The sequence below is a fragment of the Pseudorasbora parva genome, chromosome 13, assembly GCF_024679245.1.
Source record: "Pseudorasbora parva isolate DD20220531a chromosome 13, ASM2467924v1, whole genome shotgun sequence".
Lineage (NCBI taxonomy): Eukaryota > Metazoa > Chordata > Actinopteri > Cypriniformes > Gobionidae > Pseudorasbora > Pseudorasbora parva.
The window spans coordinates 37,603,286-37,618,930 of NC_090184.1; the positions used below are offsets into that span (position 1 = coordinate 37,603,286).

The window sequence follows — 15,645 nt, forward strand, 5'->3', positions numbered from 1 at the left end:
AGCATGTAAAGAGAGGGACGCACACGCAGGGGTGTTCGATGAAGGCCATAGTCCGTGTCGAGCAGCAGTCAGACTCTAGGCTCCAGGCAGCAGGTCTGAGACGCAGGCGACCGTTGCCACAAGCTGTGCAGACGTACAGAGGGCCTGGCTGCTATAATAGGATGTGACAGCAAGAGAGGAGATACGGGCTGGGAGCTGCCCCACTGTGAGGGGCGTAGGGGGCTGGTTAGCGGTGCTAGCAGTCACACAATCTGTCTCTTATAATGGAAGAAACAGAACAGACAGGACAAAACAGTCCACAACACAAACTGTCATCCCAAAAGAGACAGAAGGAGTGGCGACGAAAACACAAGGAACCGCCACAGTAGACTTTTCATATGTGCCTAAGCTTTTTTATGTGGCAAATTCTGATGCTTATATTTAAAGAGCATAGATGTTCATAGATGATAAAATGGTATCTTTGTAATAGTCTATCACATTAACTGAGAACATGACGCTCTAACACTTTAATTGAATATACAATATTCAATTAAAGTATGTCTAATGTTCAAAACATGTTAGTTGCGTAAATTTATTGCTAAATAAAGTGTGCTAGCACTGTCGTGTAAAAAAAAAGAAGTCACGATTTGATATTTTATTATTTAATGCATTAAAATGCATGTTGATTTTGAGTCAGCACGCGTTGAACTTTGGTGCTTTATTGGGACATTCCGTAGACATGATATTTAAACTTTATAAACTAAGCTAAAATAATCAATATATCTATATATCGCACAATATATGTACATGACCTCAATCCTTTTTTGTAATATTTATATAGCCTATATCGCCATTATGTTGACATGATAATGAACGGTACACTGTAAAAAAAATGTTTTTTTGTTGATTTAACTTAAAAAAGTAAGTAACCTGGTTGCCTTAAAATTTTAAGTTTATTGAAATTAAAAATTTGAGTTGATACAATGAAGGAAATTTGTTTAATAAATAGAAACTCAAAATATTATTGTATCTGAACCACATAAAAATATGATAAATCATGAAAATAGCAGCATTTGGCATGTTTCACTGCATCATCACAAATAAAACACACAATTACCCAATATGCTTACAAAATCTTTTAATAATATTTGAATAAAGGTTGTCGAATCTCAAAAAATGATCATTGTATTAACTCAAAATTTTAAGGCAACCAGGTAACTTTTTTTCAAAATATTTTTTACAGTGTAACATTTTACTCGATTGTACTGTCATCTTGTATGTTTTCCGCAACGCAGGGCGGTTATCGATTGGTGAAAAAAGGCGCCATTTGAGACTTTATATAATTTCGAAGCCGCAATCCCCTATTCCGGTGCACATAAATATCAATGCAGATATTTAGGATAATATATTTTTCACCCTTAATTTCCATGATCTAAAGAATCAAAAGGTTGTCATTTGAAAGTGTGTAGGTCTACTTGCATTATTATGCAGTTATATTAGGATTAAATATTCAGTGGCATAATGACAATAATATTGTTTATTGCAATTATTTCTGAGACGTTATATTGCGAAACAAAAGTAGCTATCGTGACAGGCCTAGTACAAACTATATATATTCTCTCCTGTTACACTAACCCTAAACCTACTTCTACACATGACCCTCACAGAGAACGTTCTGCAAAAAAAAATCACTCAGGGCCCTATTATACACCTGGTACAATGCAGTGCCAGGCGCAACGCAAGTGTTTTTGCAAGTTTCAGCCTGACGCAGTTATCATTTTTACATACAGTCCCATGTTTAAATAGCAAATGCACGCGCACCCATCTGTTCGCCCATAGCTGTGGTGGTCTGAAAACGAGGTGTGTTCAGGAGCATTGATGGAGTGTTGCTATTTTGAGGCAACTGAAACAAAATTCGATCTAAAGTCAATAGCGCAGTTTTTTTGTGTTATTTAAAATGAGCAATTTGTGCATAGGCAGGTGCACATTAACACGCATAAACTCTGCACACACAGGGCAGCAGAGCACACAAACATTTTTAAATATTAAAAATAAAAGGATTTCTCTCTGGAGAAGCGTTCAATCTTTCCGCTAAATAGAGAATCCGCCATGGTGCAAGCGCAACGGGCTTTCAAAGTGAATGGGAGATGAGACACTGATTGGTCTGATGCATGTTACGCCCACAACACACCCATGACTCATTAAGAGACTAGATACAACCTTTTGGAGCAATGCGCCTGGCACGTAGACTGTTTTTTTCCATTGTTAAACAAGTAAAAGGGGATTCGGAAATACCTTAAAGGGTTAGTTCATCCAAAAAGGACAATTCTTGAAACAGGCCATCACTATATATTTAGTTATTTATGTTTTTTGTGTGTGCACAAAAACCATTCTCGTTTCTACATTAAATGATTGTAGAGTAGTGAGATGGGCTTTGTAATGACCTCTTTAGTGCCTTTATGGGTCTTGAGAGATGAAATGACATTGTGGCCAATAAAGGCCTTTCTCAGCCATCGGATTGCAATAAAAATATATTTTTTTGTGTCCTGAAAAAGAATGGAGGTCTTACGGGTGTCGAACGACATATAAGGGTGAGTAATTAATGACAGAATGTTCATTTTGGGGTGAACTAACCCTTTAAGTTCAGATCATGAGCTCAGATCATTAAATTAGCCCAAAGTATAAGCTGGTCTTGAGAGAGGAAATGACATTGGTGTTAATGAAGGCCTTTCTGAGCCGTCGGATTTCAACACTAATATCTTCATCTGTGTGTGAAGATGAGCGGAGGTCTGACGGCCCATTTTCCTAATGGGGACCAAAAATGTCAAGGCTTTCAGTCAAAATCGTGCTCATTTGAGAAGTGCCATTATGCAAGAAAAAGTGAGGGTACGTTACAGTTTAGATCTCGTTGGGCCACAAATTCACATTTATACAACACAAGGATAAAGGTGAGAGGTAAGAGGGGAGTACATACTCATACTTAGAGATCATGAGATCATCAGATCATGAGATCATCAGATAATGAGCGTTGAGCAGATACACATATACACACACCATACTTTTCATAACTTACTAAGGACAAAACTTAACCTTTATTTGACCTCTTGTAAGAGATGGAAGTGTGTGTGTCTGTGTGTGTATGACAGTAAACAAAAACACATAAGGTGACAGATTCTTCAACCTCTGTGTGTACAAAAATCCATCCCAGAACTCTTGGTGGCAGCCTCTCGCTCAGAAAGCGGTGTGTGTATTTTTGTATTCCCGGATGCCAGCAGAGCTGTGTGTGAGAGGGGATTTTGAATTGGCAATGTCACGGCCAGACATCAATCTCGAACTGACAGCGGAGATCAGACTCTGATGTGACACCCCCCTATCAACTGACCCGCAGGGCTTACTCGAGCCTCATCTGCTCTGACTCATGAAAACAGCCGCAAACACACACATGCACACACACACACGCGCACACACACACACACACACACACACACACACACACACACACACACACACACACACACACACACACACACACACACACACACACACACACACACACACACACACACACACACACAGGTTACATTCTCAAACAGACGGTGGGGCAGACAGCCATAGTAGGATAGAGAAACACCTCCAAGGTCCTGATTCAATAAGCCTAGCACTAAAGCGCAGTACTGATGATGGTGTTGTGGCACTATGCCACTGTGATGAAAAACATGTCAGTGATGCTTCAAGCTTCATAAAACATAACCTGACTAAATGCTAATATTCTGATGAGCGATACAGGGCTGTTTACAAGTGCATATAATAACAGGAAACCCATGGTTTCTGCCAACAAAAGAAAGAAAGACTGTTATTGGCAATTGAATCCAATATTTATTTATCATAACTGCAACTTTTTTTCTTATTTTGAACTTGGTCAAAATGACCAGTTTTATTAGAAACAGGCTTCCATTACACAGTCGATCTGATGTATACTGCACATAAAAATGGCATATTAGTCTCAAAATAGTAAGAAGCTTTTAAGGTATATTCAAATAATTACTAAGTAAGATTACAAGTTATTTTATTAGTTACATTCAGCAGTTACCGACAACACCCCTGCCGCCTCAACACAGAAATGACAACCATTTTTGCCAACACTCACTTTATTGGAAGTAGAATTGTAACAGTAACGTCAACAATATATCTTCTGACATTTTAAAATGAAATGAAAAAATATTTCCTGAAAAAATATTTCCTGCAGTTTTTTTGTTGTTGTGTGTGTTATTTAAAGGGTGCGTTAGTAAAAATGCACCTATAGGCAGACGCACATGCTTTTATAGGGAATGGGAGATGAGACTCTGATTGGTTTATTGCACATTATGGCCAAAACATATATGCTCATTAAGAGACTAGATACAACCCTTTTAGAACATGTGCTTGGTGTGCCAACCAGTTTTTCCGTCTTTAAAGGGGTGATGAATTGAGAAATCAACTTTCCTTTTGCTTTTGATATATAAAACGTCATGGTAATATAAGAATATCCTCTGAGTTTCAGAGCTGAAAACTTTTCAGTCTTTAAGCTTATATAGACACCAGGCTCAGCAAACGGTACTATGCTTCATCCTGACGTCACTGCGCGAAGAAACACCGCCTCTACAGAACGTGTAATCCAGTAACCGACTCATGGAGCTGTTCGGTCGATCACTAGCCAGCAGCAATAAACATGTGGAAGAAGATAGCAAGCAAGATATTGAGGAAGAACACAGTCACTGCATAAGCTTCCTTCGGATCATAATATTAGGAATTTGTGATACTTCATTTATTTTTAATGAAGTTCCAGCTCACGTGAGAGGATACATTTAGCACGCTGGACTCAGACACGTATAGGCCAGGGCTCGCAAAGCCCGGCAGGCCGATGAATCTCATTATATTCTGTTCTTGTTCTGCTATTCTCTCTCTCTTGTTCAGTTAACATCTGATGGGTGGCACGCGCCAAACGTGTATGTGTGTATGTGTGTGCGCGCAGGCTGAAATATCGTCCGTTCTTGCGGGCTATGTGTAATATAAAAATAATAGTCCAATCAATCACGGGTCGATGAGAAAAAAATCATTGTGTTTGTTTGATAAAAAGACGTTTACGAGTCCTGTGGTCGAGAGAATCATTCTGGTTGCCGCTTCTCCATCAATCTCTCCGAGTCTTCTCTCTCATGTGAACTGACAGGGGAGCTTAAGCTCATTAAATATTAGGGCTGTCAACGAATATTCTAAATTCAAATATATATTCGAATAGTTTAAAAATAATGAATTTCGAAGGTGAAAATTAATATTCGAAAAAAGAAAGAAAAAAAAGCGGAAAAAAATCCCCCACCGCGGTAGTAGAGGCGTAGGCTGTCTGCTTTGCAAGTGAGCGCGCGCATGGGGGTTCAGGGACAGGGATAAAGATAAAGTTATATGCAAGCTGTGTAAGCTACAGTTAGCATACCATGCCTCATTTTATTTATCGTTAAACAGAAACACTAAAGTGTAGGCTACTGTACTGACTGTAGATATATCGCATGAATAAAAGATAAATGCACTGCTTCCACTGGTTTGATTATTTGCTGTTTTGTGTCAAGGAAAAGTTTCATGTTTAGCATTCATTTTCACTGAATGAAGCCTGCTATATTTGGGACAAGAGTCGCGAGTCTCGCGATCTTAAATTGCTTGCACAAAACTCTTGATCAGCACTCAAAGTTTGTTCATTTAAACCGTTATCCGCAGAGAGCGCGTGGGAGAGAGGTCTGTGCTCTGCAGTCTTAGCCATTAGTTAATTTATATATAATAATTATATATAATTATAATTATATAATTTATAATAACAATCTACTTGTTTTTGCGCACACAGATGTTCGAATAGTTCGAATATTCGTGTTTGTTTTAGAGGGAATTTTGACAGCCCTATTAAATATGCACATGTTATCCAATCCTAGCCGTGGGCGTTTACTTCCAAGTCTCTGCATCACTCCCCAAAACCTGGAGAGAGCCTCAAAACCAGTGTAGGAAATAGCCTATTACTTATTAGTTATGATGTTTTGGAATGTAAAAACCACACAAACATCATTAGTTGACCTCAGATAACAGTATAAAAAACTAAAAAAAAGTGGATTCGGACACGGCCTTGCGGCCTTGCGCTACGTTAAAATAGGGCCCTATAAAGGTCTTTACTGTCACTGATCAATATAATGCATCATTACTAAATAAAAGTATTAATTTCTGAAAAATCACACTGAACCCCAAACATTCAATAGTTTAAATACAAAGATTTCTCCCAAACTCTCTATAGACACATAAAATTGCTCCATGTACACATTGGGGTGCAGAAATGTAAGAGGACAGATGTCAGCATAACTTTGCTCCCTATTCGAATTTTATACCCTGTTTGTTAACGCATGAGCAGACCCACAGACTAAAGGGATTTACATGCCAGACCTGTCAAAATAATACAAGCTTTCCACTTTTTCCCCTTTGAAGCCCAGCGCAGTAATTGACAAGAAAGCCTCCGCATGCTTTTCAGGGATAGTTAGAGTTGTGCTGTCATGAAGATCTTTGAATGCAACTTTTTATCCACAAAGGAAGCGTTATCATATTCTAATCTGGCAATTTACACGGTCAGTCAGAAGTTATTACAATAAATCAGATTTTTTTAATGTTTTTGAAAGAAGTCTCTTATGTTCACCAAGGCTGCATTTATTTAATGAAAAATATATTAAAAACAGCAATATTGGGAAATATTATTAAATAACGGTCTTCAGTGTCACATGACTTTTCAGAAAAAATACTGTTTTTATTGTATTTTTATCAAATAAATGCCTGGTTGACCAGAAGAGACTTCTTTTAAAAATATTTAAAAATCATAATGACTCAAAATGTTTGACCGCCAGTGTATATGTGACATTAAGAAAGTGCCAGCCCTGGTAAAACAAGAAATAAAATTAATTTCAAAGGTGATACAATAAGGGCATGCATTTGTCCTTGAAATATACATCCAATGTGCAAAGTACAGTAACCTGCTGAGAAAGCCAATCGTCTTCCGCCGGCACCGCAGTGCACCTGGGCAGTGGTTCACAGCCAAATGCCAGTCATGAATATCGGTGCCAACTGCAGCCAGACTCCCCTGTGTCATTCCTCAATAAGACTTGCCAACATTAACAGCAATGTTTGTCCAGAGAGGGCCGTTTGATTGACAGGGTAGAGGACTCAAGTACTGCAAATAGTCAGTGCTAATCACTCATTTCATTTGCGGGACAGTGAAAAAGATATATCATTCCTCGTTCATGCCGTCTGACGTGAGAAAGTGTTGTGTCATCTCCACGTGTATCCACCAAGGTTTGACCCATACAGTTATTATGTAATGATGGCCCGCAGTGTTCTCAGTACAGCGGTTCAGAAAAGAGTAATTATGGGCATTGTGTCCATGCTGCCTGCTTGTCCCGTTCCTTCCACCATCTGTCTGTGGTTAATTACCTCTCCTGTTCTCTGTGATCAAGACGAGAGCAATGGGGGTGTTGATAGAGCTGGAAAACAAGAGAAAGGATACCAAGGGAGGATCCGATATACTAAACATTGTGTTGGAAACTAACAAACTATTCAGTATCAGTTGTGGTGTCTGTGTGGGTAAATTCTTGCAGCAACTTTACTTTACTCTTTACTTGCACTGTAGTATAAAGTGTCTAATAAATGCCTAATTCATTAAATATTTCTTTTAATCTTCAGTTAATTGATTTATTTGGTTCACAAAACCTGTCTGTATGATTTGTTAACACGTAGTTCTTGGGTTAAAAGCTTGCCTACTCACTCACTCACTCAGAGTTGGCACAAGCAATTCATGAATTTGCCGAATCATTGAATCACTCACTCACTCACTCACTCACTCACTCACTCACTCACTCACTCACTCACTCACTCACTCACTCACTCACTCACTCACTCACTCACTCACTCACTCACTCACTCACTCACTCACTCACTCACTCACTACCTCAGAGTGGGCACAAGCAGTTCATGAATTTGCCGAATCATTGAATCACTCACTCACTCACTCACTCACTCACTCACTCACTCACTCACTCACTCACTCACTCACTCACTCACTCACTCACTCACTACCTCAGAGTGGGCACAAGCAATTCATGAATTTGCCGAATCATTGAATCACTCACTCACTCACTCACTCACTCACTCACTACCTCAGAGTGGGCACAAGCAATTCATGAATTTGCCGAATCATTGAATCACTCACTCACTCACTCACTCACTCACTCACAGTGGGCACAAGCAATTCATGAATTTGCCGAATCATTGAATCACTCACTCACTCACTCACTCACTACCTCAGAGTGGGCACAAGCAATTCATGAATTTGCCGAATCATTGAATCACTCACTCACTCACTCACTCACTCACTCACTCACTCACTCACTCACTCACTCACTCACTCACTCACTCACTCACTCACTCACTCACTCACTCACTCACTCACTCACTCACTCACTCACTCAGAGTTGGTATAAGCAGTTCATGAATTTGCCAAATCATTGAATCGCTCACTCACTCAGAGTTGGTATAAGCAGTTCATGAAATTGCCAAATCATTGAATCGCTCACTCACTCAGAGTTGGCACAAGCAATTAATGAATTTGCTGAATCACTGAATCACTCACTCACTCACTCACTCACTCACTCAATCACTCAATCACTCACTCACTCACTCACTCACTCACTCACTCACTCACTCACTCACTCACTCACTCACTCACTCCCTCAGAGTTGGCACAAACAATTCATGAATTTGCTGAATCACTGAATCACTCACTCACTCAAGTTGACATGAATTCATGATTTTGCTGAATCATTGAATCTCCCACTCACTCACTCACTCACTCACTCACTCACTCACTCACTCACTCACTCACTCACTCACTCACTCACTCACTCAGAGTTGGCACAAGCAATTCATGAATTTGCCAAATCATTGAATCAAGAATCTTTTTTCGACATGTCTCACTGTGATCTGGGTTAACTGTAAATTGACTCATTCAGCCGACTTTTTCAGTCATGTTTAAAGCTGCACTATGTAACTTTTCTGTCTGCTAGAGGGCGCCAAATTTTAGCTCAGAATCTTGAGACATGCGGTCTTCACCTCAAAGACTCGGGATAGGACTCAGGCAGAAATCATGTTCATGGATGTGGCTATGAACATTACGGTAGTATGAAGCAAAGCAGGACCGAATGTTGAGGGAGTTGAGCGAGGCCGCTGGAGTGATTGTTTAGCAACACATGCCTTGCAAGCAACAGGACTTTTATTATGACGGGACACAGTTGTCGGCGTCATTTCCGTTTTTCCGCACATGAGTATGGGGTAACCCAGCTCTGTTTATCATATTAGACACATTTAAGTGTGTTTAAAATGATGTTATGACGTTACTCTGTGCGTTCACTCAGCGGCTGCTGTGACACTTGTTCACACTGCAAAGAGAAAAGTGCTTCTCCAGAATAAAATCGGAAACCGAGGGTAAAGCAGATATGACACAATTGACAGGTGACTCCCTCAGAAGTCCCGGCTCCTGAGTTAAAATAGTAATTTTCTCAAAATGTACAAATAGTTGGAAACATTTGGGATATTGTAAGAACTCATCTGAAAAAATATATAACACTGGCCTAGTGGTTTTGGGATATTATACTGCAAAAATTCTACATAGTGTACCTTTAATTTATAATAACCATGAGAACAGAATATAATAGAATAGTTTGAAAGAAGCTGAGTTGACTTACTAATGTCGAAAAAATCCAGACTACCTGATTATCATGTCTACATCAGCAAACTGCAGAACATTTGGTCTTAAATTAAAGAAGGATTCCTTCTCCTGACAGACATCTGCCTGAATCACAGTTAAAACAGTAGAGGTTATCTAGAAGAGGGAAGGATGGAGGAAAGAGAAGGCTCTGGGAGGATTAAAGGAAAGAAGATGATGAAGAGAGGGGGCAGAGGAGGCCATGGGAAAAGAGATAATGACCCTCTCATGTTAACCATCATCTGTGTTTCGCGGGTCACATGTTGGCCCTTTTTACCAGCTAGTCTTTAAAAACAGTAGAGGGATTTGTTATATCTCTGGTAGAATATCATAACCATCAGGACAGGGTTTAGCTGGTTAACTTCAGCTATTAGCCCCTGCTGGTAGATATCATAACTACACACTCTGACTCACAAGAGCATCTTTCTACTTTGCCATTGAAAAGTAGCATTCTGACAAAATTCATATATTTAAATAATAATCATAATTAATAATAATAATAATAAATTTCAAATCTATGTTGTCCTGTAAAAATGGCAATATAAAGATTGGATTAAATTATAGAGAATGCTCTTAAAAAATAAAACTTCCTAGTATGCAGGTTGCATACTTCCAGAACTGTATATTCTAGCTGAGTTTTTTACAGTAATGCAAATAGTTACTTTCCCTGGTAACGAGTTACTTTTATTATAGAGTAATTCAGTTACTAACTCACACTGTAAAAAAATATTTAGAAAAAAAGTTACCTGGTTGCCTTAAAATTTTGAGTTCATTGAATTAATACAATAAAAAAAATTATTCGACAACCTTTATTAAAATATTGTGAAAAGATTTTGTAAGCATACTGGGTAATTATGTGTGTTTTATTTGGGATGGTGCAGTGAAACATGCCAAATAGTGCTATTTTCATGATTTATCAAAAAAAAAAAAATTGTGGTTCAGATACAATCATATTTTGAGTTTCTATTTATTAAACAAATTTACTTCATTGTATCAACTCAAATTTTTAATTTCAATAAACTCAAAATTTTAAGGCAACCAGGTTACTTACTTTTTTAAGTTAAACCATCAAAAGATTTTTACAGTGCAGTTACTTTTTGGAACAAGTAGTGAGTAACTATAACTAATTACTTTTTTAAAGTAACGTTCCCAACACTGTTAGGTCAGTCGCGTTTGTCCCGTCTGCTGTGGTTTGCTGCAGAACAGAGCTGCTCGGTGGGAAGACGCTGACACGCTGACGCACTTAAATCCCTTTAATCTTTCCCATAAAATACAGCACAATGTCACATCCCCCACATGAATCTATTAAACATGCCCGCCCTGCTCAAGTAATGTGACATAATTCTGGAAAAGGAAAATTACTTCCCAGCAATAAGATTAATCGAGTATATCAATATGAAAAACATGTTATTAAATAATAATCAGCAGAGCACAGGAGAACACATAAAATTGACTCACCATGTGGCTCAGTATGTATTCATTCTAATGAAAGTATGCAACCTTTATTTGTGCCCTTTTAATATACAAAGGTTAAAGGGCATTGTGTGAATGTCACATTACAGGCTGTTAATGAGCAAATTCCACAAACAAACAAAAAAACAAACAAAAAATTATATATATATATATATATATATATATATATATATATATATATATAATTTTTTGTTTGTTTTTTTGTTTGTTTGTGGAATTTGCTCATTAACAGCCTGTAATGTGACATTCACACAATGCCCTTTAACCTTTGTATATTAAAAGGGCACAAATAAAGGTTGCAACAACAAACCAAAATCTTGATGACTTATCTTGTGCCAGAAACATTTTATAAACTCCCAGTACTAACTGTCCACGACTATAGCATATATATATATATATATATATATATATATATAGATAGATAGATAGATAGATAGATAGATAGATAGATAGATAGATAGATAGATAGATAGATAGATAGATAGATAGATAGATAGATAGATAGATAGATAGATAGATAGATAGATAGATAGATAGATAGATAGATAGATAGATAGATAGATATATGCTATTGATTTTTGGTTTGTTGTCATGGAAGAAAAAAAGGTTCTACATTTTTATCATAGAGAGTCCAATTACCATGAAAATATTCACATTGTATGGAAAAACTTAACTGTCCGCCTAAAATACTTTTGTTTAAGCAAAATATCTATATTTTTCATATTTGCTCTTTATGATAATATTTGACATGATCTTTAGAAGAGAATCAGTCACTACAGCACATACAGCATGAACATATTCATTTAAATAAATGCATACTCCTCATACATCCCTGAGGGATATTGCAAAAGACCAATGAGAAAGAAATCATCTGGTTGTCTTGTTTCAGCAATTTATTTTAAGGTCAAATTGGCAAATGATATCCCAAATCATGCTTGAAACAAACCGCGACCTCATTGTGCTCTTCACCTTATTTAACATTCATTACAATGACATCCATTATTTACGAGCTCATCAAAAATTAAGTAACGAAAACATGTTTAAGCTTGTCTGTTCCAAATGGGTTCACTTTACTGAATACTGACTGCTCGCAGAACCACAGTGACCTGACACATATTGACGCCTGCGGACAAGCGCGGCATCATAAAAATGGGACACACGATTGGCGTCCTGCAGGCTTCAAACATTTGAGCCTTGAGGAAAAACGTCAGCGGAGATCAGCCATCCCGCTCAACATGGACATGCAACTATTGCAAGTTACTTTCAGTTCTTAAAGATTTAAAAGCAGGTTAACTAATGTTAAAAAAGAATCAACATTAATGTCATTTCACAGGGTCATTCGGGATCGATGCAAAGTCTCAATCGGCTCTGGGTTCATTTGCATTTTGCAGATGTTGCAATCTTTTCCAATGCTTAAAGGAAAGAACAGTCTATTTTGGTGTACCAATACACCTGTGGGACTCTAAACGTCCTTGGACCACATTTTTCAATAACCTTAAGGCATTTTGAGCCACTAGTATACTTGGAGAATACAACATCTCAAACAGGACAACATTGCAAAATCGCCCAGTTCCTGCCATCTGATTTTACCGAGATTTGACAAGAAGAAAACGGCAAGAACTGTCCATCACCATTTCGTTTGAACACTATTTATGGCATTTCATAAAGGTCATTTACCAAAAATAGGCCTTTTCTTTCAAAATATGCCACTTTCAATCATATATCCTTGATATGTTGGCCAGAGATGGGTATAGGAATTGGCTTGGTGCTCAGTAATGCAGAATAGCAGCTCTCTGAAGACAGAACAATCTATTGGACCTCTGGGAATAAACAGTGTTGGATGAGTTAAGCTGGCCTGCTACATCATGGTCGTAGATCTACACTTCCAAATGGATCAATCAATATGGAAGCATTAATCTGACGAAGTGATGCTATAACATGTCCAGGACAGACTGATTAGAAAAAGACATACGTCCTCCCACTCGCCATGAGCTGGGAGATTCACAGCGTTTGGGATGGGAGGGGAAATGCATCCGCTTAAACCCACACACAAACATGTATTAGGCGATAATTGAAGCAACACTGTTAAAACAGAATTACTGGTGACCTGGTTATGCTGTGCTATTAAATCATTGACTCTAATTACAGCTCTTTGAAAAGTGCCAGGAAAGTATGTGAAAACATCAATTTTGCTCTTTATTTCATTTTTAATAACAGTTTTGCAGCTCTAGGATCTTGTACGTATGATTCCAAAGCAAATAAAAGTAAATGAATGCTTGTCGCAAGTTGGTCAGTGTGGATTTATCGCTTGTCAACACTATTTTTTTTTCTATTCCAAGGTCACAAAGACACATCGGCTCGTGAAAGAGGCACCAAACATATCATTCCCACGATCCTTTGCACTTCTGCGCCGACGCCACACACCAAATTTAAAAAACAATTATGAACAGACATACAATGAGTCCCCAAAGCCATAAACACAACATTTAAAAGAACAGAAATCAGAAAATTTAAAAACACATACATTCAGGTTTGTCATCAATGATGAAATATGCAGGATCAATTGATGTATCTAATGTCAATACTGCAATACTTATTGACGCAAGATTTGAACGTAAGTGAATGAGATCTAAACCACAATTTAGCCTTTCTTGCTAAAAAAAAGTTATCAAAAATGTTTTTTTTTTTTTTAGAAACTAAAAGATGTGATAAATGTCACATCTAAGTTAGTTTTGTCAACTGTTTAGGGTACACTAACATATAGAAAATCTCAAACTATTGGGACTAAAAGCCATAAAACTTTGGGAAAAAATCTTAATGGTCCTGAAAATGACTAAATATATATAGAATTGTTATTAGAAAATATTGTATATATTATATATAATATAAATGATAACATTTTAAATCAAAAACATTATATTATAGGTAATCATTTTAAAATAAATACAATTAAATAATAAAATGAAATAAAACAAAACAACACTGAAATCTACATGGGAGGACGAAATGATCTGTTTATCTATGTTCAGCTATTTATTTCTAGGGCAAAGCACCAAATGATTTGACAAAATAAACAAACCTACCAAGACTTGAATTGCGGCACTTAAGTCACACTTTTATCATACTTTTTTGACACTTTTTCAGATCTCGACAGCCCCAGTCCCTATTTGCTTTCATTATATGAACGAAAACCTTGCCAACATTTAGCTAAACATTAAAAAAACTTGAGGATCAAAAAAAGATGATAGAATTGTCATATTTTGGGTGAACTATATGCCTTTAAAGCAACTAGGTGAGCATAACACACGACACTTCCTACTGAATAAACTCCATCTAGAGCTGTCAGCGTGGTTTCTGACATGACAGAAGTGTCATCAAGACGTCCGCCTCAGAGTTATTTGTCATAAATCTAGAGGTTTCTCTCTCTGTCTTCCCACTCACGGTGGCCACATGTTGTGACAGAGAGTTGGCGCCGCTCAACACATCAAAACACCCCTGCTTGCCAAGAAACGCTCACACGTAGATGATTCCAACACAAACGGGATCCTTCGAGTCAACAAAAAACTAAAGCAGCGCATTACAAAGAGAAAGACAAACTGTTAAAGAAGTTAAGTTCCTCTCCTGCTCTCCTGAGGAGAGGAGAGGGATCCTTCTACCTTTCCCTCCGCCCAACAGAAGCAGATGTTGCTGGAGGTGCTGAGGATATCCGTAATGAAGCCCGAAATTCCCAGACGCATGGTGACGGCTCAAGAGGGACAGATGGACGGACAGAATGAAAGAGTTGAAGATGACAGAAGAAGGGAGGAGAGGTTTGGGTCCCTGGATGTTGTCAGTGCGGAGAGTGAGGCAAGAGTGGGAGAGACGAGGAGAAAGAGAGAGTGTCGCCTCCACTCTCTAGCGCAGGTCCTGTGCGCTCCCTACGCTGGCACACACACACACACACACACACACAACAGGTGCAGCCCCGAACTGGTCAGCCAATGGCAACTGTCCTCCCCCTCCTCGTACACACACACACACAGGGTCCTGAGCCTTGATTCTAGCTGACATGCCCCTCTCACACACATAAACATGCATCCAATAACACAGTCAGTCCTCTGCGCGCTGTAGGGAGTCTCTGTGTAAATCTTCCTCAGCATGTGGATGTGACATAGAGGATTTAGAACACACACAGCATTTCTTTTTACAAACCCACTCGCTTACAAACAAAGTCGTTAAAAAAACATGCAAGGCAACCGGGTGCTGATGATTCAACGGTTATGTATTTATATGTTTTTTATATGTTTGTCAATGGGTTTGCTCAAATGATTTTATTTTGTGTTCAAAAGGAAGAATGAAAGTCATTCAGGTTTGAAACAACACAACAGCAGATAAATGAT

At 38.1% G+C, this 15,645-nt stretch overlaps 1 protein-coding gene across 1 annotated transcript in view; it reads right to left on the reverse strand.

The window, feature by feature from the left end:
* Positions 1-15,072, reverse strand: part of LOC137039084 (tight junction protein ZO-2-like) — a 105,581-nt gene extending 90,509 nt beyond the window's left edge. The window contains exon 1 of the mRNA XM_067414283.1: positions 14,923-15,072. Coding sequence (XP_067270384.1) covers positions 14,923-15,003 — 81 coding nt within the window. The 5' untranslated portion in view covers positions 15,004-15,072. The remainder of the gene's footprint in view (positions 1-14,922) is intronic.
* Between the last annotated feature and the right edge of the window lie 573 nt (positions 15,073-15,645).